Source organism: Triturus cristatus, chromosome 1_2 (assembly GCF_964204655.1).
Source record: "Triturus cristatus chromosome 1_2, aTriCri1.1, whole genome shotgun sequence".
In the NCBI taxonomy this organism is placed as follows: Eukaryota; Metazoa; Chordata; class Amphibia; order Caudata; family Salamandridae; genus Triturus; species Triturus cristatus.
This window is the reverse complement of record NC_140580.1, coordinates 201,547,161-201,571,050: the sequence shown is the minus strand read 5'-3', so window position 1 is coordinate 201,571,050 and position 23,890 is coordinate 201,547,161. Positions and strand designations below refer to the sequence as shown.

General features: G+C 44.5%; 1 protein-coding gene across 1 annotated transcript in view; it reads left to right on the top strand.

The window, feature by feature from the left end:
* CFAP58 (cilia and flagella associated protein 58) overlaps nt 1–23,890 on the top strand; it is a 617,117-nt gene that overhangs the window by 191,344 nt on the left and 401,883 nt on the right. Inside the window, exon 4 of the mRNA XM_085603453.1 lies at nt 20,914–21,070. Within this exon, the coding sequence (XP_085459579.1) occupies nt 20,914–21,070 (157 nt within the window). The remainder of the gene's footprint in view (nt 1–20,913; nt 21,071–23,890) is intronic.

Here is a 23,890-nt window from a genome sequence, read left to right as displayed (position 1 = left end):
GAAGAGTACTTGGTCTGGATCAGCACCAAACCCTGAATTTAACCCCTTCGACGCGCATGACGGAACGGTTCCGTCGTGCACGTCGGTTGCGCTGTGCGCATGAAGGAACCGTTCCATCATGGCCCCGCCCGCGCACGGAATCTTCAGCGTGGCGCGGAAATCCGCGCCGCGCTGAAGAGGTTAAAATGTAATGCAATGGGTAGGGGCTCTCTTTGATAATCAGACTGCTTTGAAACCCAATTGAACCCTTTTTGCGATGGTAGAATAATCAACATCTGGGAAAAAATGGATATGCTCCCATTTATACTTTGAAATCTGCACGAAATTCTTTGACTGTTAATCGCTCCCTGTAATAGCAACTAACAAAAGGAAGTCTCTCACAAAAGCGGTACCCCACCGATCTGTTGACATTGCACTCCCTTTGTGATCTGCATGTTACATGTTCTTTGCCGCAGGTATATTAACCCTTTAACCGCGGCGTAAAATCTGCCGCGGTGCGGGCGTTTCCGTGCGCGGGCGGGGCCGTGTTCGCCAACGGACGTGCGCAGCACTAAGGAGGTAGTGCTAGCGACGGCCGTTGGCCGACGCACGCAGCGAACGGGTTAACCCTCGGCGCAGCATACCATGAATAAACTTCCTCCGAGTCAAAATTCTTACTAGTCAAGACTCTGCTCTCGCCAGGAAGAAAGTTAATCACCGTTCCCAGAAAATTGTTCCCTGAAAATTGCTGGAGCACGGGAATGGCAGCAGGGCTTTTTATCACAATATAAATTGACAACACAGGCGGCCCCATGCCAAGCCAGCACCCGGTGCGGTCGGACCGCCCTAGAGCCGGCCCTGAGCTGAGCAGCATGCGTGCAGCCAGGGCCTGTTCAGTCTCAATTGATAAGAATGTAACTTTTGTTATTTACTTGGCCCGAAGGTACCAGAGCGCTTTTCATGAGCCCCGGTTGTGTTACATGCTGAGGGCATTCTTTGTTAGGCACAGGGATATAAAGTGATTTGACCAGTATCAGAGGATGATCCGCGACAATGCCGCTACTTGAAACCCGTTCCCCGAAGCGGGATCCCCCGCCCTAGCCGTTAGGCCACTTCCCCTCACATAGGTATTAACACTCTTCAGATGGACCCATTCCCCTTACGCAAGCATACGCTAATTTTTGGTAGGCGCGTGGCGCTAAAGTGATTTGCCAAAAATCCCAGGAAGCTGAGCTGACGCCGGGGATCGAACCCTTTTCCCAGCTCCAAAGTCAGCAGCTGTGACCATATGGCCACAACCTCTCCTGTCCTTCTTTTGGTGTCCCCGTTTCCACCGCTCTATCCGAACACCTGATTTGGCCACTGTTTTTCCTTAGGGTGTCAGTGGCCTCTGTGCGCTTTTCCCTTTAGCTGCGCCCTATAGTGAGACACGAGTACTAACGACTGCGTCCTCGCCTGCTTTCAAGTCGCGGCATTTTATGCTAAAGTACTGCGACTTAACTTGCGAAGCTGCAACACGACGGTGCGTAACTGCCTCTTTCTCTTCTGCAAAATGCACCACGCATGGTGATATATTTAGCGCGCACAACCAATTACGTGTTTTACTATTCTGCCTTCTATCCTCATGGTCATCCTATTACCAATTCAGCTATAGAGTAAAGATGTAACAGCTTAATATCTCTAAAAACTAGGACCTTTTGTATTCTGGACTGAATTCATTGTGGTGGCGTGTAAGCATTTAGGCTATTGTGAATACTTCATCAATAGCTGCCTTGTTCTCGGTCTCTCCCCAGTTCGCAAATTCTCAAAATCTGAGCTCTACGTGTTTTGTGCTCCAGGGAGTTAAAACCCCTTTAAATTATCGCTTTTGCATATCCCACTGTACTACCAGTAATTTTGTGAAGTTTGTAGTATGAGCACATCACACTGTTCAAAAAATTGTGCACGTTTTCGTTGACCTGGTCGCCAGCTCTGGCCGAAACACCAGACCGTACTTGCCGGCATTCCCAACCCCTGTCGGTGCCCACTCCCGCCTTGTTGCAGCTAGAGCACAAACCCACCTTGCCACCACTGCTGTCCCGCTTTGCCCGGTTCGTAGCCGGAGCTGAGAGCCTCCTCTACCGATGTCTGGGAGAGCTGGGGGTCATGCCTCGGGCCTCCGGTCCTGTCTCACCATGGCCCTCCAAGTTCCGTCAGTGCTGCCTCCTGGTAGCCGGTGGGGGTAACCACAGTGGGGGATGGCTCTGTCCTTGGAGGCTGGGGAGCGCAGCGCCTTGGCGGGCCCGATGAACTCGGCAAAAATTACTTTCTGCCGCCGCCGAGACTCAAACTCAGTTCCATAGCTCCAAAGTGGGCAGCATTGGCCCCAATGCCACGCACTCAATAATCCTTTGGCGCTGCTCCCCCAGTCCCCTGATGTAAAGGTGAGCTGCCTAGGGGGAGCGTCGCCTTATATCCCCCCTCCCCTCTTCCTCTCTTCCCTTTGTCCTTGGAAGGGGGGAGAGAAGGCCTCGGGTGCCTTTCGCCGTGCAGATTTTCCGGGCGGCGCAAACCAGATCCGTTTCCTTGCAGGCTCTGGCGGCTGTTATGGCGCCGTCCCTCAAGGCCCCCTTTGGTGGCAGCCTTTTGCTAAAACCGTAAGAAAAGAAAAACGTAGCAGTGCACCACAACAAATAACGAGAATGATGAAGGGGAGAAACCAACCCAAATCAAACAATTAAACTTTATGTGATTCTTGCCTTTATTTACTTCTTTTCTTCAAAAGTATCACACATATGTGCTGAAGACAGCCAATGCATTTTGTCCATTAGAATGGACTTCTTTAGGGGAAAAATATTCACTCAAGGTACTCAACCAAATATACAGCGTCACAAAGTGCCATTCAAACGGTCCACAAAACAGAGCTTCCAAAATTGTTCACTGGCCGTATATATCAATTGGGCAGTTCCTTCCTTCAGGTCCAGATATCACTATTGGATTGGAAATAACAAGCAGCAGTGATCCCCAAGGTGTGGTTAGTGAAAACAAGGAAGGGTCGGGCCACAAAGCCCAGTAAAGCACTTGATGGGTGCCTGCGCTGCAATAACCTGTCTGATTCGCCCGAAAGTGGCGTGTGTACGTGGAAGCTGTTTTGTTAGGGTGACGTCCTTCCAAGAGGAGGGAGCATGGTATCCCTTTGAAGGGGGCAGAGTTAAGTGCCTATGAGAGTGGTACTCCCGGGAAGGTTTGGCTGCCCAGTAATGGCAGAGCATGAGGGATGACACCGCCAGCTAAGTGCACTGCGCTTGGATGCCACAGATCCATAAAGCAACAACCACCCAGCCTGAGCTAAAATGATTGGAAGTGCAGCTTACTCACATTAGTGAAATCCTTTCATGCACTCCTTTAGAACGTTTTGTGCAAGGTCACTAAAATGCATGCCTATTCCTACCGCATGGTGTAAGAAAAAGAGAAAGGTGTGCTATAATTACACCACAGTCTGGTAAGGGTTAATAGACCACATTTCTTTAGTTTATTCCTCACCCACCTATAAAGCACAAACATGTTTTACTAGAGTGTGTTCTTCAGTTTAGCTGTTCAAAAGTAATGACATCAATTTAAAAAAGTTTATAAACACTCAAAAAATGTAAATGTTAAGGGCTATGGTAGGTGTCTAGTATAGCAATTAAAAAGGTATTGTGCACGTTTTTATGTCAATTTTCCATCCAAACAATAATGTATATAGTGGAAGAGGTGTTACAGAGATGCTCGCAACAAGAGTTCCCAGCCCCACCTTCCTGCCTCCCGGTTCCCTGCCCTGACACCGGTGAAAGTTGGATAGAAGAAGGAGCCTCTCCATATCTCACTACAGCTCTACTCCCAGGTCACTGCCAAAACAAACACTCTCCATCTCAAGGATTGCATGGCTATGTGCCCCGTCAGATAAGAGGCATCTCCCTACAGAGAGAAGGCAAGGGAGCATCCAGGAGAGGGCAGCCTGCCATACGAGGAGGAGGCAAGAGTGGAGCAACTGTTATGTTATGTTATGTTACTGGTTTTTGTACCGCGCACAGCTGCCCCAGCCAAGGGGCGTCCTGGCGCCAGGAACTGGCGAACCATTACCAAATGAGAGGAAGTGAATTGTGGAACAAAGACGGCAGAGGGAAAGAAAAAAAGCCGCTTGAAATGCGTGCTGACACAACAAGATTACATTAAAAAACAGTTGGACAAACAAAAGGAGGAGATTAAATAAAAAAGTGTTGGCAAGCACGCTTGAAATGCATGCAGCCTGGGAAAGATTAGGTAAAGGTAAACAGTAAACGCTGTGCCGGCTTAACCTAATAAAAAGAAGTTCAACCCACCAAAGCAGATGAAAATGAGTACTTGGGCCACGGGCCACGGATAAGAGAAACACACAAGGAACAACAGGAAATCAAATGTTGCAACCAATAGAAATGGAGGAAAAGTAAAGTGGCAAGCACACAAACATATAAGAAGTAGGGGCGGGATATTAAACCCCTTTTAAGACATATTGAATACAATAGATTTCGCAAGCACAGCGCAAGCGCTATGAAGACGAAACCTAAAATGGGCATTGAATCACAGCCCCTTAGGGTCCTCTATTTCTATCATTCACTGGTTGAAGAAAAAAACCCACTACCTTTCTGCTTGTCACATGCTATGGCTGCAATGCAAAGTCACCAGAAGGCTATTTTGTAACACTGAAACTAAGTGACAGATAGCTACTGATGTTCACCATTGGTGTTTTGAAGCGTAAATCATTATTTCCTTTCAATTGAATAACTAATGGTTTGCTACTTACTTTTAAACTTACCCTAGTTTTTTTTTTGTCCCTAAATAAACATATGTAAACTCATAAATCTCAAGTATTCTGTTGTTTTTCATTATATTTTGCCCAGCGAGACTACATTTACGAATATGTCAAATGCAGGATGCTGTTTCACATGTATTAATTACATAGGCCATGCTGTGACTAAAGGCTTCTCCAGCCACAGCGGTTTTAGTGTCCCGCTACCTTTTTTATCCCACTTTAAAGCACAGCTTGAGCGGTAAAATGACAAATATAACATCTTATCTCCTCACATTTTTGAAGGAAGCACTGGAAGCTGTGGATCGCTAGCTACAGAATGAGGCAAGTTGCAGACACACCTAGCACAATACAGATGGACAGTCTCTTCAACAAGTGTGGCAGGTGTCTGATATGTCTCTTGGAATCATTGGGGCACTGCCCAAACTGGGGAAGGTGATGAAATGTTGGTCACCTTGAGTGAAGTGAACCACTACTATAATATGGTTAATAGAAGTGCAGGTTCCCAGACCAGTGTCACTCATCAGTGGTAAAATGAATGCATTCTGGGAATCCCCCTGCATTACCACAAGAATGATCATACAATTCATCTGGTGGCATTTACAGCCTGTAGATGACCTCCGAGCAGCCTCTTACACACTGTTCTTGTTGACACCTCTTTCTGGCAGATGCAGACAATAGAGACGCTGTTCAGAACTCTGTGCACTAGTTCTCCCAATGGCGGTGCCCCATATTGTGCCACGGATTCTGATTGGATCTAAGCATTGTCTTCCCCACACACCATCATTGGTGTACTGCTGTGGTATCTCACCTCCTCCTCTATAGAAGCCGTGCTGTTCTGTCTGAGTGCTGTGGGTGCAGATTCACAGCAGGGTCAGCACATGGTCTTCCAATACTTGCACAGAAACCTGAAGCCACAGTGCCTGCTAAGCACCTGCAAATCCTCCCCTCACGCCATCGCTGCCAAGGCATTGCTCCAGCTGTTAGTAGGGACTTGTGGACGGCTCTGACAGGCACTCGCGACAGCTGAACCTTGTGTGTGTGCCTTCCTAACTGTGTGTGGATCACTCCATATGGACTACAAATCAAATCTGGATTTATCTGCTCCCTGGTGTCCTGAAGCACCCTTGAGTTTGGGATAAGGATCCCTGAATGCAATAAACAGGCCTCCCTTGTGAACGGATGGCTTCTGGGCGCACATGGGTGAGATTCATTAGACCGAAACCGGCACAAGAGCCAAACACATTTAACTCCACGAAAGTGGTTTAATTTCATTTTATTTTTGAGTTGTTCTCTTGGCCGAAAGCAAGGTGTACTGGGTGTGTCGAGGAGAGACAAAGAAACGGGATTGAGAGGGAGCACAGCAAGGAGGGATTGAGGGAAGTGAAGCAGAGACAGGTGAGGAGAGAAAATGTAGAGAAGAAAGCAGAGAGAGAATGGTTGGAAGGAAAAGAAAGATGAACGTGATTGAACCTTGACGTAGAACAAAAGATGTTATAGAAAACAAATGGCAAGAGTCAAAAAAGCCTGTAGAGAAATCAGGGAGGGAGGAAAGAGGCAAAAGAGAGAGAGAAAAAAGAGTAAATGAAATTATAATAGCCGTCAGAAGAATGATGCTTGGAGGAGGAACAAAAGGGCATAAGTGAATGTAAAGACGCAGGCAGTTACAATTCCATTTACAAAGAACCTCATAGCCATCTCTGGGCATTTAGGTGCTACAGTGTATACGGTGTGACCCCTCTTAAGTGCTCCAGCACCTGTCGCAGTTGTTGGGCAATTTAAGGTAAAATTCTTGATAACACTTCAAATCAAGGCTGAATAGGTTGAGCAGAGGTTTTGTGCCAGGTTTTGTAACCTATCCTCTGATGAGAGGTCTGCATGATTTGACACATTTTCACTGGAAAAGTAGCTTATTGCCCAACGCAAGCAAGATGCTGTGCCAAAGCTGACCAGTGAAGTCCTGCAATTCACTGTGTTGTAGTCAGTGCGCATCAAGTCAGATCGAATGTTCAACACTTTGTTTCTTGCATTGGTTATCTAATGGTCATTTAATCCCTGATAACGGGGAGCCCCACTTCACTTTAGGTGATCACCTATGTTGGTGTTCACATTGCTGAGACCTATTCTCTGGCTCGTCGCTTTGATTTTAATTTGCAGGTATATAACGCTGCCGGTCCTTGATCCTCAAGAGTGCTGGATCCCTAATGTGTGTACTATTAGGAGCCACAGATACATGTAATGCGAGACGCTATGGGTGCATGTAATATGAGGGGGCCTCTGAAGCATCTATTGTGATGTAGCACTAATGCATGTGGTGCTTAAGGCCTCTGATGCAGGTCCAAGATGGGGCTACTGTTGCAGCATGTCGAGTGAGGAGGGGCGTCGATGCAGCAGGTCCTGTGTGGATGTAAAGTCACTCCCTGGGACCTTCAATGCGTGTAGTGCATGTGATCACTGAGACACGTAATGCAGTGCCTGTAGACAGGGGTGGCTTTAGGGCAGTGCAACTGGTGCGGCCGCACTGGGCGCTGACCTGTGAAGGGGGCGCTGTGACCTCAGTGGGGCACTGCGCTTAGCAATATCTTATGATAGGAGAGATGAGGGGCACTTTTCCAGGTGGTAGTGAGAGAATCCGAGGAGGGGGGTCATGGGACGTGGGGCCGCCAAAAGTGATTGTCGCACCAGCGCCACCAGCGCTAAAGCCGGCCCTGCCTGTAGAAGACCACACGCTGCAACTCGCCGGCAGTCCCAGTGAAAACTGAGATGGGCAGCTGAGCCTTGAACTCATCTGGAGGAAAGCAGCGCTACAGAGAATAACTTCTTTAGCATGATTTCATTTGCATTGTGCAACAAAAACTGACAATTGCATTTTCGATAATTGTGGGTGCTAAAAGCACAGCAGCGTACAGCCATGACATCTCTGTATCTGCTACATTCTCCATCCCCCTTGCCCTTTTTCCCCCCACCAAATCCCCACCCCAGACTTACCCACCACCTCTGCTTCTTGGTTTGGTCTTAGATTGAAGTTTTGGAGCATCGTTACATAGAATGATCCATGAAACACAAATTTAGTGAGTGTCATTTTTTTAGACAACAGCCCTTCTGAAAAGCGAAGCTCCCTGAATGCATTGTAGCGCTGCTGGCTAAACGTAAAGTCAGTTTCTGATGGACATACCCCACTGGCTTCCTTTTTCAAGGCACGCTTGGGCACTGCGACACATCTCCAACTCGGGGCGCATTTTTGCTAATGGGGGGTTTAGGGATCGAATGCTGGTGTGGTCCGCAGGGTTTATGTGTATGTTATGGTCTCCATGTAAAGTGGCCCTTTGGGAGCCATCTGCTGTCCCTTAGTGCTCGGGCAGGATGCATTTCTGACTGTTGCTTCTACACAGCACCGTTGACATACTGAGAGAGAAACAGACTGTGGAATTAGGTTAAAGATTTTCCTTAAGCTGCTCAGATGTGATACAGCTGTTTCCAGAACATTTGAAAGCACGAAAAGTGATCATTTCAGAAACATCTCATTTCATGGACATAACTGCTATTTTCTGGACGTCATAAGGGGTCACTCATAAATGTCACACATATGGCATTGAAATGTCACACATAAGCAACCTAAAAACTTGGCAGGTGTGGCTTACTTTCACAGGTGGCTGTTTAGCTGTCCATGTTTACGACTGCTATGGACTGAGCAATTCCAGACTACTGTGTTTTCCTATCACCGCTGTGAAATATAGGCAGACAAAATGGAGACGTCTGCCAAATTCCATGGGCAGAACAAAGACACGAATGACCCTCAAATGAGCCAGTGTCTGAAGGGAGCTGACCAGAAATCCACTCTCCGTTTCGATGCAGCAGGCACATAGCAAGCGTTAGGCGTGTGAGCTAAGTTGCGGAGAGAAAGATGACAGGTGGGCGGAAGGCCATTTTTTCATAAATTAGGTGGCGTCACAAAACAAAAAAAAAAAATATATATATATACAATAAATAAATATATATATGCCCTCCTAATTGTACTCAGTGATTTGTCAAACTCAGGATTGGTGCAATCCATTTTGTGAGGGTGGACTCACGAGTCAAATGAGAATATTCCCAAAAGGACAACACTGGGCACTTGCGGGGCAATTTCAACTCCATTTATTGTTAGCATTTTTTTAATAGATGGTCCGTTGTTCGTCTTTTGCCCCTCGTCACAGCCTCAATGTAAAACTCTCGGACACGTACCGTGGGAGTCGGTCAATGGCTGTGATTCCCTAGCTGCCGATACTTTTTGACAGGATTGAATCGTAAGTGGCGGTTCAGGCAATGCTCACATAAATCTGCTCCTAATTCCACCCAATGTTTTGCCCAACTCAGGACGGGTCCACTCCGTTTTGTGAGGGTGGGCTCACAATTTGAATAAGGATATTCCCAAAAGAACAATACGGGGCACTTGCGGGGCCAAGTCAACTCCGAGAAAGGGCATATAGTGAACAAGCATTTGCAATGCAATAGGTCTTGCATTATAAAAGTGTGAGCAGTTGGCATTGTTAATAATAATGCAACACTAGCTATTGGCATTGTAAATGATAATGCCATTTATTTATGTGTTTGTTTTATAAAATAGATTAAAAAGGCATTATTAGTAAATATTTAGACCTATTGGCTTTGCAAATTATAGTCTTTTTTTAGACTTTTATATTGGTACAAAAATATCCTCACGTAAATGCCAGACCTATTGCATTGCAAATGCTTGTTCTTTACAGTATGTATGTAAAGCGCTCTGATACCTACGGGTCAAGCTAGCGCTATATAAAACTTTTAAAATAAATAAATAAAATAAATGATGACCTGTTGGCAGAGGAGGCGTCATTCACGAGTGAGTATCACGATCATTGCCCGTCCCCCGCCAAGGCTACCAGTTTCAGGCTATCCCCAGTGTCTACAACAAGATGCCACTGAAACCGGTTTAATACTACATCAGCGCAGTGCATAATTATTTACAAATTATGTAGATTTATTATGATTTGTATAACGATCAAATGATAGTTTCTGCCCATGTTGACTTGCAGTCTCGCCCAAAGGATATAGAGAGCGCAGATATGGCCTGTTCGCTAAATTGTTGACCTGTGAGGCATGATGCACGGAATTTACGCCAGTTCTCCAAATTGTGCGATGCTCTATAAATCGCTTTTATACCTATTTCTCTATTCTCGTCTCTACCAAGGATGGGAGTTTTGTAAAAAGGCTGAACATCAGTATTAAGAGTAAAAGCCAGGCCTGTGGGAATTTTTTGTTCACATAAATTGAATGCGCGGGTAACTTCCATTTGGTTTCATGAAGCCGGTCCCTGAACCAAAGAAGGAATGCCTGCAATGTGTGACTCCCCCGCCCCGCCGCACGGGAAGCCCTATTATCACTTGAAAAGGGCAGCTGGCGCGCGGCCTAACCCCGGCAGGGAGTGCACTGAGATGGGAATCACACCCCTGCTGGGATGAAAGAACCGAGCTCAGTGGACGTTGACCCCCGGAGATAATCTGGATTGTATGTAGTTCTTCACTTTGTTATAATTCTATCCAAAATTACATTATCTTGTTGGATTATGGAAAGTGAGCTGGATGCCAAATGATGATCCTTGCAAGAAAGTGGGCCCACGGATGCTGCGCTGCTAAAATAAAACCCCGTGACCTCAGCAAACATATAATTAAATATTTTGCTTCCAAACAAAAGGCTCTAATTGAGAAATAGACCGCATACACTGTACACGTTAGACTCACAGCTTGCCTGCATAGACACAAATTGGTGTTTAATTAGTCTGCAGAGTCGATTAAAACGTCATTTGCAGGTATGAAGAGCTGAATCAGTATGGGGAAGATCGCACACTTCCTCTACAGCCTGTTACACAGATATCAATGAACCTCGAAGGTGATTGTTGTATTGTGCAGCAGGGTCCACAGAGACATTCATCCTTCAGAGGGTGATACAGTAGATACTATTGTACTGAGCAAATATAAAGTTCCTGTAGCACCACGCATTATGGTGCAGGCGGTGACCCACAAAGGAAAGCAGGGTGCCTGCCAAGCAGTGTACCACAGGCAGAAGAACAGGTGGTTTCCGCAGCTGCGCAGCTGCAGGCGGCTGCCCTGTGCCCGCACAGATGCCACCAGAAGCCCAGGCCTGGAGGTAGCCGGAGCTAGAATGGCCCTGCTCAGCACAGATGCTGCTGGTTTGTTTCTTACTCAGACAAATGGAGAAGAGAAGCAGGGAATATAAAAATTGCCAACACTATCGCTGCGCAGGAAAAATATTCGCCTCTCTGGATGGCATCCAAAATAGGCCAGTGAACAATGAAAAAAAATGTGCCAGCGTTCACCGCCTCATAGTGTTCTTCTTTAAAAAGCAAAAACAAACAAACAACGCTGGGTGGGAGGGGAAGTGGCAAGAGTGACCAGCAAACAGGAAAGCTCAAATACAACTGATATATGAAGTTTTATATTATGTATTTAATTAACAGATTTTAATTTGATAAATCCAGGCTTGTTTTTGCTTTGGAGGCTGCAACCTAAAATGCTATTTTAGTAAGCACATAAGGTAGGCAATCCTGTGTACATTTGAAATCGCCACAGCTGCACCGTTTCCATAGGTAAATGCAAGGGCCGGCTGCATGACATGTGATGCATGGGAACGATCGGAGGACAAGCACAGTATGAAACCGGAGGCCTAAACCCCTGCACAAAGTCAGCGTTGTAGGTCTCGGGTGTCCGCAGGCTAAATTCATTAGCATAACCATCAGGAAACAAGCATGCAATCCTCGCAACTGGGGGGCAAGCAAACAACTGAGTGGGATCGGTCGCATATCACTGCAGCTTCTACAAGCCATGGCCCCGCCTGCACCACACAATCTGCTGTGGTAGAGCCCAGGAATGATGTGAAGAGCATAGGGAGATGCAACCTAAATTAATTATGCAACGCACTCTAAATGTGTCTCACAATGCAGCGATATGAAGGAGGACTGTTTCTGCTGCGTTTGTGCTCGGAGGGTGGCGGAGGGCTGATAACGCGACAGAGGGAAGCAATCCATTAAGACAGCAGCGGGCGTTAAACAATGAAAACAGGAACGGGTTAGGCGAATACAGCATGGGGAATGGGAGGAGGGGGTACAAGAAATAGTACAACAAGCACTAAAGACACAAGCAGGAAAAAATAATAAGGAGCGGTGGGCGGGTGGCACTCGGGGTGACACATATTATTATTTACGCAACCCGTCCATTCATGGAGGGAGGAAGGGAGGCGGCCGTGCGGCCGCAAATGTGAAAGTTATCGCGATCGCGAGCGATCAAACATCAAAGCGGCCGTGCGGCCGCGAAAGTGAAAGAAAACGAGTGCTTTCAGGCTGCCAAATGGTGCGCGCGCCCGGCGCACATGCACTGTATTCGGAGGCCTGAAAGCACTTGTTTGCACTTCCAAAACTCGCTTACTATAAGTCTCGCCAGAGCAGCGCTAAAGCGCTGTCTCAGGCGAGACCTAAAAATCACAACAAATAGTATTTTCCAGCAAGAGATGAGGAGGCAGGGCATCTAAGCACTAGCGAAAAACCCTTGTAGCTATCCCTTTGTTGCTGGAATCCCATTGGTTAAGACTTCTAGGACATGCAAGATAAGTGAAAAACACTGGCATTTTATTGTATTATTATGTTTGAGAATTGCAAAATATTACATTTTTTTAATTTAAAAGAGTACAAATAACGTGTTGGTTTCCCACCATTGAAATGAGATTGGGGAGGTGATTGTCGATCTTGGCCAATATAAATCAATTTTAATTTTGTTCTACTCAACAAAATGAATTATTGATTAAATCTGAGCAATTGATGGATAAATGAACTCAATGCTATATTAGTTGCACTTTAAGTATAGTTACCATTGAGAAGTATAATCTGTTCTCAGTGGTAATGATTGTTGAGGACCACGTGACCGGCAGTATCCGATGGTTTTAAAAAACAGCGATTGTAACTGACGCTTGATGTGTGATGAAGGCGAGTAATGCCGAAACGCTTTACAGCAGTGAATAAAATCTAAAGCGTAAATACCCTAAGGAGTGGTGTGGTGTCTTCGCCGGTGTGGATTCCCGATCCAACAAGGATTTGGGACTGGTAGTTATATATATATTCACTGAAAAAACCATAGGTTTCACACATGTTATAGTTAGCGGAAATTTTACTGATAAAAAACCAATGAAATTGCCCCGTTATAGTTAGTGCTGGCAACTATAACTCACGCGACCGCAATCCTCTGCTGATGCTAATACTGTATTTAGACACTTATTTGCCCATGTCTTCTTCCATACATTTTTAGCTATACATATATTACAAATATTTTTTTTTATAAAGACACATATGTCATCAGCAGAAGATTGCGGTCGCGTGAGTTATAGTTGCCAGCACTAACTATAACGGGGCAATTTCATTGGTTTTTTTATCAGTAAAATTTCCGCTAACTATAACATGTGTGAAACCTATGGTTTTTTCAGTGAATTTGCAAGGTTTTTTAAATGCTAATTCCTAACTATAACGTGTGTGAAACCTATGGTTTTTTCAGTGAATTTGTACGGTTTTTTAAATGCTAAGTTACTTTACGCCATTCGAGGCGTGCGCGCCCACTTAACGCAGTGCGTTCCGTGCACGGTTTTTATCAACTTTAATAAGCCCTGTACATTTGGTGGCCTTCGGCCACCAAAAGCACAGGGGGTGGGGTCAATGTGGATAGTGTTTTTTTTATTTCGATTTTATAATTTCATGTTGCCAAAATATAGTTTTTTTTACTGTTGTAATATGCCCTGTACATTTGGTGGCCAACGGCCACCAAAAGCACAGGGGGTGGGGTAAGTGTGGATAGTGTTTTTTTTATTTCTATTTTTTACCGTACGCTTACGGTAAGCGTACGGTAAGCGTACTCGGCGAAATTGCCGAAAAAAAAATAAAACCGTTTTTGCTCTTGGGGGATGTTTGGGGACTCCCTCAACATGACTATGTGGGAGGGAGTTGTCAAAACAGCCCCGTAACATGTTTTTGGGCATCATGTTTGATAAATAACACTCAGTGCGAGAGACAAAATGGCGGACGCCGCTTCCTGGTTTCGGCCGATTCGAATGTTTACTAAGATCTAAGAGCCAATCAGAATCGCGCTCGCGCACGCCACCGTACGCGTACGGTAAGCGTACGGTAAGCGTACCGTAAGCGGGCTCAGATATATATATTGATTTAAAGGCTATTTTCTCAGAATCTACTGAACAGATTTACACCAAACCTACAAAAGGCACTTCCTTGACATAGGGACTACCTCTCTGCCAAATTTCTAGTAATTCTGTTCAGCCGTTCGGGCTGTAGCTCGTTCTAAAGGTCCTATGGAAAAATGCATGGGAAAAACGCGTTTTGGGACCCCCCTTTTATCTCAGCCCCCGCTTGACGAATCCCCCCGAGACTTTCAGGGTAGGAGCGGAGCGTAGCGCCCCACCTATTTTGAGAAATTCGCGAGGATTCATCGACCGGCGCCAAAGTTATTCAAAATAGAATGTTGCGGATTTCCTATGGAAAAGGGGTCCTAACTATAACTACCTACTGGCGACCGCCAGTAGGTAATATATGTATGTATTTATATATATATATATATATCTATGAGGAACGGACACCACTTCTCTTGTGCGATTTGTTTTATTTTTTTGTTTTGAGCTGTGCCGCCATAAATAGTATATATATATATATATATAGATATACACACATACATATTCCCTCAAGAAAACCTAAGGCTAAAGTCGGGTTTTATTTAGGTGTTGGAACGAGTTAAAAAGGAACACTTAAATCCATAAAACATTGAAATTTGCCAGTTAGTTATTGTTCATTGAGCTATCTTTAACTTGCGCACGTCATGCACTGCTTATGGCCGCTCATATTACATCTATCATTACATGTTAGAGATTTAGCTTCCTGCCAAATTTGGTGTAATTCTGCTCAGTTGTCTCTAAAATGCTGTCTAAAATTCCTATTTGAAATTGCGTGGGGAAAATGCATTTTGGGACCCCCCTTTTTCCCAGCCCCTGCTTACTAGAGCACCCCAAAACGTTCCAGGTATGAGCTGAGGTGGATTAACTTTTTTTTTAAAGTTTTGTGAAGATGTGACAAACCGCACCAAAGTTGTTAGTGAAACAAAACACCCTTCTAATGGAAACTCTGATATAAATATATTCACACAATGATGACTCCTACTGTCGATAGAACATGGATTTTTTTGTTTTGCTAATAAGTTTAGTGCCGTTTGCAAAATCTTAACGAAACGTTCCCAAAAAAGTGCATTCACCTCATCATTGTCATATTAGGGAATTTTAAAACGTGCTACAGCCAAAATAGCTAAACTGGAATTACATCAAATTTGACAGAAAGCTAGGTCTTTACCAAGAAAGCTTGCTAATGTGATTTGGTGTAAATTAGGGTTCAGAATATATAGGTACCTAGACCGTAGGGTTGAAATGTAAATCTTTCTGATTGGCTGAAGGGGCTTTTTCAGAGCGAGCGCTCTGATTGGCTGTCAGCAACATGAAAATATATTGTTATGGTGGCCATTATAGGACTCGGGCACTTGGTGCCCTGTTGTTAGAAACTGGGAGGTTGGTTTACTGTTATGTGAGATCTGGTCAAGCAACAGCCACAATCTCTTGCAGGGTGAACCCCAAATAGTCACTAAATTAACCTTTGCTTAATCCTGGGTAGCTTGGCACAAAAAGCAAACAGGCTTAATTTAGAGGCCATATGTAAATGTATGCAGCACACAAACAGTAATAAAGTGAAAACACAACACAAGAAAAATCCTAAACCAAACTAATTTTGAAAAAAAGAGTTAATTTTATTAGATTATTTGACTCCGAAATGACAAAAATCCAATCGGTAGAACCACTGTTTAAGTTTTTAGTAAAAACTAGAACCTTCAGGTTCAAAGTGCCAACTGCGGACATCTACTCGCAGGAGACCGGGTCAAATCCGAAAAATATGTCCGACCACGATGGAGCGCGGTTCGGATACAAGAAGTGGATTGGGCCTTGTCAGCGCTTACCTTCAGACGTAGAAGAAATTCTGAGAAAAAGTGACTAAGAAGGTAGAATTCCGTGGGGCAAGGCTGCAGGTTGTGTCTGAAGAGGGAGCGTTATCGTCTGATAGTCTTGTGTCGGAGCCACAATGAAGATTTCTATGTTTGGACTTAGTCTCCAAAATGAAAGTTGAAAACCTCCAGTAGTAAGAGGGTAAAGGCAGTTCCGCGAGACCGGAAACCCCTTTGGTGAAGGACCGCTGAGAAGGATTTGCTGATGCAGAAAAGAACTCAGCGGGTGAAACCACAAAGTCAATCCGAATGGTGATGTACCTCGGGCGGATAGGTGAGCAAGTTGGTCCTGGTTTCCTCCTGGTTCTCAGAGCACCAGTCCTTCAGATCAGAGTCTCCACAGATCCAGAAGTTTACTGAATAGCTGGTCTCTGAGGTCCCCGTTTTTTACCCTTCTGGCCTAGTTCTGAAAGGTGGAAGAAGCTTATAGACTTTGGCTTTGACGTGCATATAATTTCCTCCCTCCCCTGCCCTGGTTCCAAGCTGGCTGCAGTGGCAATGTTTAATTATTAGGCCCTTTGTGTGACGGCAGAGCACAGGCTCTTCAGTTGTAAGTGGGTCTGTGCTCAGCTCTCCCTCCCATCCCGCAAGCAGATGGCCCATTCAGGCACACCTAATCACAAACTACAGTCACAAAAAGGTTAAAGGCAGAAAAAAGTCAGCTTTCTAAAAGTGGCATTTTCGAAATTGTGATCAAAAACCTTACTTTACCATTAAACAAGGCTTTTTACCACAATTCTGAAGACAGCAAACATAAGCTAGCTACCTGCTCCCAATTGGAAATTACAGCATATTAAATGTAAAAGGTATCTCCAATGCTATACTATAGGAGGGGTAGACCTCACAGTAGTGAAAAGCGAATTTGGAAATGTTTCACTGTCAAGCCATGTAGAACTGAGAAGTACATGTCCATCTTTTTAATTACACATCACCCTGCCCTTTGGGCTACCCAGGGTGATTTATGTGTAAAAAGTGGGAGTTTAAGCCCTGACAAGAGGGTTTTAATGCCAAGTCGACTTGGCAGTTTAAAGCTGCATTCAGTCTGCAATTGCAGGCCTTGTACATGTTTTATGGTGCTACATAAGTGGGTGGCTCAATAAGTGCTGCAGGCCCACTGGTAGCATTTAATTTACAGGCCATGGCATATGGTATACCACTCTACAAGGGACTTATTAGTAAATTAAATATGTCAATTGGGTACAAGTCAATGTAACCATGTTTTAGGCAAGCAAGCACAAGCACTTTAATACTGATTAGCAGTGGTAAAGTGCAATGAGTCCTAAGGACAACAAACATAAGTGCGGCAAAAACAGAGGAGGTGAGGCAAAACGTTTGGGGGAAGTCTACCTTAAGCCTGACAGGTCTAACACCTGTCCTAAAATGGTTTTTGAAAAATGACATAAGGGGGCAGGATATTCTAGCCCGCTAGCTCTTGTGGACTTGTCCCAGGGGGAGCTGAGCCTCAAATTTAAAAAGGAAATTTTGAGGCGGTCGCTGCAATCCAGTAGAAAAATGAATTCCCCCCCAAAAAAATATATGTGAGTGGGTGCCCATGGGGTGTTGGCTGCCCATGGAGGAGTGGGTGCCTCAGGCCAGACGATGTGTCCACCTCCACACCATTCTCGGTTGAAGTTTCAGTGTCAGAAATGTCTGGGTGGATGAACATTTTTTTTAAACTGGTAGTGGTAGTTGCATAGGGTTAATGAGGAAATTTCTCTTTGGGCTATATCAGAACTATTTTTGCAGAACGCCAAGGTGGCTATTTCTCTGAAGCTAGGACCATTGAGTTCAGTCTGAGCATTGCTGCCTGGCGGAAAGCAGCCTGAAATAGTGCATGCTATGGCTTCTGCTCTGGTTGGAAAGTACTTTAAAGGTACTAAAATGGCTGCCTCTGAAGACTTGTGGTTAGTCCAGATGAGGTATTGCGCCCATCTTGTGTGTTTGGCTCAGTGTGCAGTCTCAGTATGTCAAGTTTTGGAACCAGTAGTAGCAGTGGTTGCTGCACAGGGTTCATGAGGGCTATCTCAGAACTACTTTTGCAGAGTGCCAAGGTGGCTGTTTCTCTGCAGCTACTACCGCTAACCTCAGTCAGTGGATTGCTACCGGGCAGAACGCAGACTGAGATAGTGCATGTTATGGCCTCTGATCTGGTTGCAAAGTACTTGACAATCTCTGTAGACTTTGTGATGAATCCAGCTAAGGTATTGCAGTCTGGGTGTCTGGCTCAGTGCCCAGTCTGAGTATGTTAGTTGTTCTGGAGGAAGGACAGTGAGTGTGCTCTGCCTTAAAAACAGGACCTGCATTGCTGAGAGTTTCCTGGCTTGTGAATAATGGCTGCTTTGCCTACAGCAGTAGAGGCTGACCAATTGCAGGGTGAAACAGGCAGGGATGAGTGGAATATATGACGTTACAACGCATGCTTTTACAACGCAGTCTTTACATCGCAACTACCATTACATTGCATGATTATACAACACATGCCATTACAACGCATTTTTAAAGACTACCATTACAATGCATTCCATTACAACGCATACCATTACAACGCATAATACTTTTAGGACAACAGTAGGGTGAGTGTTGGATAGTGTAGGCGTAACCATTACTATTCCCACTCCAGTGAGTGCAACACTAGGGAAAGTGTTGGATAGTGTAGGGGTAAAACTTACTATTCCATGTACCCCAAAACCCATACCCACCCTAATACTAAAAAAATCTCAATTACTCGCCTTATAATGCGTTGTAATGGCATGTGTTATAATGACATGCGTTGTAGTGACATGCCTTTTAATGACATGCATTGTAATGGCATGCGATGTAAAGGCAGTTGCGTTGTAACAGTTGCGTTGTAAAGGTAGGTCGTTGTAATGACTGCGTTGTAATGGATGTTTCCCGGAAGAGTGCCACAAAAGGAGGCAGGTAACTGATGAGTCCTCTATTACCATAGATACTGTTCCCCACATATGGACAGAAGGTGGGAGAACACTGCAGGTTTCTGGTAGATGACAAAGTTGTTCCAGTGGCCCTAACTTTCTTTAGATGCTCAATGATGAAACATCCATCACTGTGATGCGACAGCCAGCCTGCCTTTATCCTGTGGTCTGAGCCCTTTTCTGCTGCTGGGATACACTGGCAACAAGCATTTTCTTCGCAAAGGGTGGTGGGCATCTACACATTTCGTGAAAGCACAGGAATGCTTCGTGATACGCAGGACATGATAAAGCATTCAACACTCCCATTATGATGGTTGTCTGGAGGGTAGTGAAACAACCGATTGGTGAGTAGTGGAGTGGCTTTCTGGCTGCTCCTGCGCGGATTCCTTCCTTCAGCCATGGGCTCAGCAATACCAGACTACTTTGAATGGAAATCACCAATGCTGAATATAAAAAGAAAACATTTAAACTTCTGACAACTTCCTGGATTGACCCAAAACTTTGTGGATACTGCAAGCAAGCAATGTTTAAGGTATGCTGACCCAAGCAAGCCTGTGGCTGAAGGGAGCTGACCCAAAGCTCCTCGCAGTACATTATTTGTTGTACAATTTTGTATTTTGTTAACATGAGCTCTGGGCAGGCAGCTAAAGCTGTTTGTAACCAGATCTAAGTAGAAAATGTTAACCAATTGTTGGGACAAAAAATATGACTTTTTCCTCTGCCTACTACTGAATGTTGCACTAAGTAAGGGACTGGCTAGAAATCTGCATTTCTAATAAAGCCATTTTCTTTTTTCCACATTATGAATTGACCATTATTAATTACCCTCTAACAATATTTTTGGCACATTTTAGCCCTTCTCTGTAAAAATATTTCACCTCAAGAAGTTTGTGAAAGGAAAAAAAACTAAATAAAGCTTTTAAAACCAATAAATCAGCTAATTACAACACTTAAAGAAAACTGCCCATCCACCAATACGATTTGGAAACGGGCCAACGCATTTGATATGCATTGGTTAGGACCACAGTCCTAGATAACATTTGTGACTTATTAAAACATATAATATTATGCCCAGCCGCGGTCGGTAGTAGGAGTAACTGCAGGGCGGTGACGTGGGGAGGGGGAGGGGCAGGGTGGGGGGTAGTAAACTATGGATAATGGAGGTTTACAGGTAAGTTAACATATAAATTAATAAAACGAATTTCGTTGCGTGCACTGCATCCCCAAATGCGATGCAGTGCACGCAACGAAATTCGTTTTATTACTTTATATGTTAACTTACCTGTAAACCTCCATAATCCATAGTTTACTACCCCCCTCCCCACGTCACCGCCCTGCAGTTACTCCTACTACCGACCGCGGCTGTTTATGCCCAGCCATCAATACGTTTTAATAGTATGTTATATTAATAGTGTTATTGCCTCCCGTGCCTCTTATCCTTATTACATTGGGGATCTGCTAGTAAAAGTGCTGGTAATAACCAAAGATGGAAATACCATTTCTTCGAGCCATTACTGCCAGGTTTAGCTATATTTCAGGGAAGATTGATAACAGTAGCACAGATATCACCAGTATATTCTGCATCTTCACAAGTGTGTCTACTGGCAGCCACTAGCTGGTGAATACATTAATGTTAATTGCTGTGAGATCACATGGTTTTACAGGCAATAGTACCATGTGGTGGAGTAGTATAAATGTCCGGTAACCCAACCAACAGACCGTTTTACCTCTCTGCCTGGTATGATCTAAGCACTGAGAAGGAATAAGGATGTCCTTAAGCTGTCTTAGGTGTTGTTTAGCAAATCTGGGTTAACGATGTGCATTCTGGGTAGTCCTCGGAGAGCTACCTTTCTACTTTTATGGATTAGGTTTACTCTAAACCATGCTCTAGCTTTCCAACTTGATAGACGGTGATGTTGAGATAAGAATGCACCTAATTTATACAATTCTAAAGCACGAACTGGGTTACAAAAAGAAGACTATATAAAAAAAACGTTTTACATTCCATTGGAAAGCTCTGATGAAGATTTGTGTTTGTGAACTAAAATATGTTTTAATTTTTTGGGTGTAGTGTGAATGATTTGATGAAAGCCAAAGATGAGCTCACCAAAGAACGAGATCAGCTTCTGTCAGAGGTTGTGCAGTTGCGCCAAAAGCTGGTTGAAGCATCAAGCCGGCAACAGGAAGTAGAGGCGGCAAAAGAAGAAGCTGATCAAATGATTTCCCAGGTGAGTCATTTTGTGTGAATGAATGGAATGCTATTTGTTTATCCATCTAAGGGTAGACCTTTCCTTTGTTGTGGGCTTAGTAATGGATTTCCTACAAATGAAATGGTCTGCCTAGTTTCTCATGCAGGACCTGGCTCAACCTTCTGAACTAAATCCCTTGTTGGTTTGAAACAGTGTTTCAGAAATTCTCAAGCCTTCTCTTCAATGTAGGAAAAGTGGACAGTGCAGCTTGAGATTATTTTAGGAGATGATCCTTCTTCTTCTTTGAAAACATGCTGGCTGTAGAAAACAATGATCCCCCGTTATCTTTCAGAGATCACACTGTTCCCTTTTTATTACCAGGTTTTCAATACAAAATTACTATTTGTTGCTGCAGTACATCCAAGCAACAAACTCTAAATATTATCAGCCTGTAAGGCAGTGCCTCTTCAGACACATGGACACACACCTTCCAGGGTGCCTGGAACCTGCATATGTCATTAGAGGCAAGAGAAAAAGGTTTTATACTCTTACATTCTGACTATTTCACATTATGAACTTGTGGGTACCCTGCCTCCTAATGTAATGACGGAACCCTCATATTTTTTCTATGGCTGATAATATTCAATTTAAACTTTCTGGCATGTGCATGGAGATTGGCATCATATGTGTCACGCCCCCATCCTTGCATGTATGTACACCCTAGTTTGTTCTCTGTTTTTCCACCAAACGGTGTGGAGCAGATCCATCTTCTTGTACGCTGAGCTCATTATAATAACTTTAGCAGCCACGCAGGTCACCACTTCTTCAATGAGACCATGGCAGGCTGGTTTTCCAGATGCTACTGGCACTGCAAGTGTCTTACAGTGGCTTTGTCTTACAATGTTTCAATGTTTCAAACTTAAACCTAAACTTACAAATAAGCCTCTGTCCGAGAAGTGGTACTCACAGGATCTCAAGATACTGAAAAGGAAGTGTAAATCATTAGAACACTCCTGTAGACTGTCTAATCAGGAAACAGACAGAACAAGATATAGGGCTGAATTAAGGATCTAAAATAATGCCATCAAGAAAGCAAAGAAGACTTATTTTGCAACCTGAATAAAAGAGAACTGTAACTCGTCAAAATAATTATTTACAGTAGTGAAGGAGCTCTGCAAACCAGCCAGCTTGTCTCAAACCTTGTCTCCTTCAGAGGAAAATTGTGAAAAGTTCAGCGAAAAATGTCGCTGAAAAGATCAGCAAAATTTACTCCTCATTTGACACTAACTCTTCCTTAGCCGTAACCAACTGGGAACACCTACCTCCACATCCAGAGGTTGCAACACGGATAGGCAATTTCACACCTCTTACAGAACTAGAGGTCGAGAGAGCCATGTTGGAAGTAAAATCAGGATCCCCCTCGACCCATGCCCCCACTTTGTATTCTCCCAGATCACATCGACAATATGCCCTTATGTCACTCACAATCTTAATAGATCACTGGACACAGCAGTAGTTCCAGAAGTAAGGAAACAGGCTGTAGTGACTCCTCTGCTGAAGAAAGCCGGAACAAATGTTCATAACCCAGAGAACTATAGGCCCATTTCTCAGCTCCCATACCTCTCTATGGTCTTAGAAAAGCTGGTGAACAGACAACTGGCCAACTACTTGGTGGTTAACAAACTACTGGACTGTTCTCAGACTGGCTTTAGTGCCACTAACAGTACAAAGGCCCCTCTCCTAGCCGTCCTAGACAACATAAGATCACTGATTGATCAAGGAAAGGCTGTTGCCCTGATCTGATTGGACCTGTCGGAGGTGTTCGACACGGTCTCACACAATCTCCTGTTGGAAATTCTCTATGAAAAGGGTATCTACGCCAAAGCTCTTCAGTGGCTTAACTCCTTTTTGAGGAACAGAACTCAGATGGTACAAATGGGCCAGTTCTCTTCAAAACCAAAAAACATCAGCTGCGGTGTTCCCCAAGGAGCCTCCCTGAGCCCAACACTTTTTAATGCCTATATGTCATCTTTGACATTGATAAGTAGGAAATGGGGCTTCAGCATCTACTCCTATGCGAACGACACACAGCTGATGATCACCATTGAAGAAAGGCACGAGGACACCAGGGTTAAGTTAAACAACTGCCTCTCAGAGATGGCAACATGGATGTCGGAACACTGCCTTAAGTTAAACGCAGGTAAATCGGAAATACTGCTTTTCGGAGGAGCTAACCTAATCTGGGATGCCACTTGGTGGCCACAATCCTTGGGAGATGCCCCAGCGCCTAAACAATGCGCAAAAAACTTGGGTATAACCATCGACAACACCCAAGATTCAAGCTGGTGAGTCATGCGCCTAAAGCACTGCATAACGTTGGGCATAGAATTCTCCAGAATAAAATCAAATTCTATGTTCCCACGAGGTGGTTAATATCACGACACCAAGCACTAGCCAGGCCCAGGCGTATAAAGAAAGTAAGAGCAGGAGGCCGATCATTTTCATACCTGGCTGCTAAACACTGGAACGAATTACCTCAGGACCTGCGTCTCACTGAGAACTATGTAACATTCAGGAAAAAAATAAAAACTCAGCTTTTTCCTATGACATAAGTGCGAGCAGTTGAAGGCACCCAATATAACCTACCATGTGTTCCGCAAGACAGGGCCGTGATATCCGTCAGGATGAATGTTGCGCTTTACAAATAAATAAATAAATAAATACATTCAGGCTCCAAACACATTCTCTGCAGCTTCATCTGCCTGAACATTGAAACAATTGAGAGATAATCAGCCCAGCCCTTTCCACTCATTCCTTGTTATGACCTTGTAATAGAGGGTACGTCCTCTGAACCTCTGG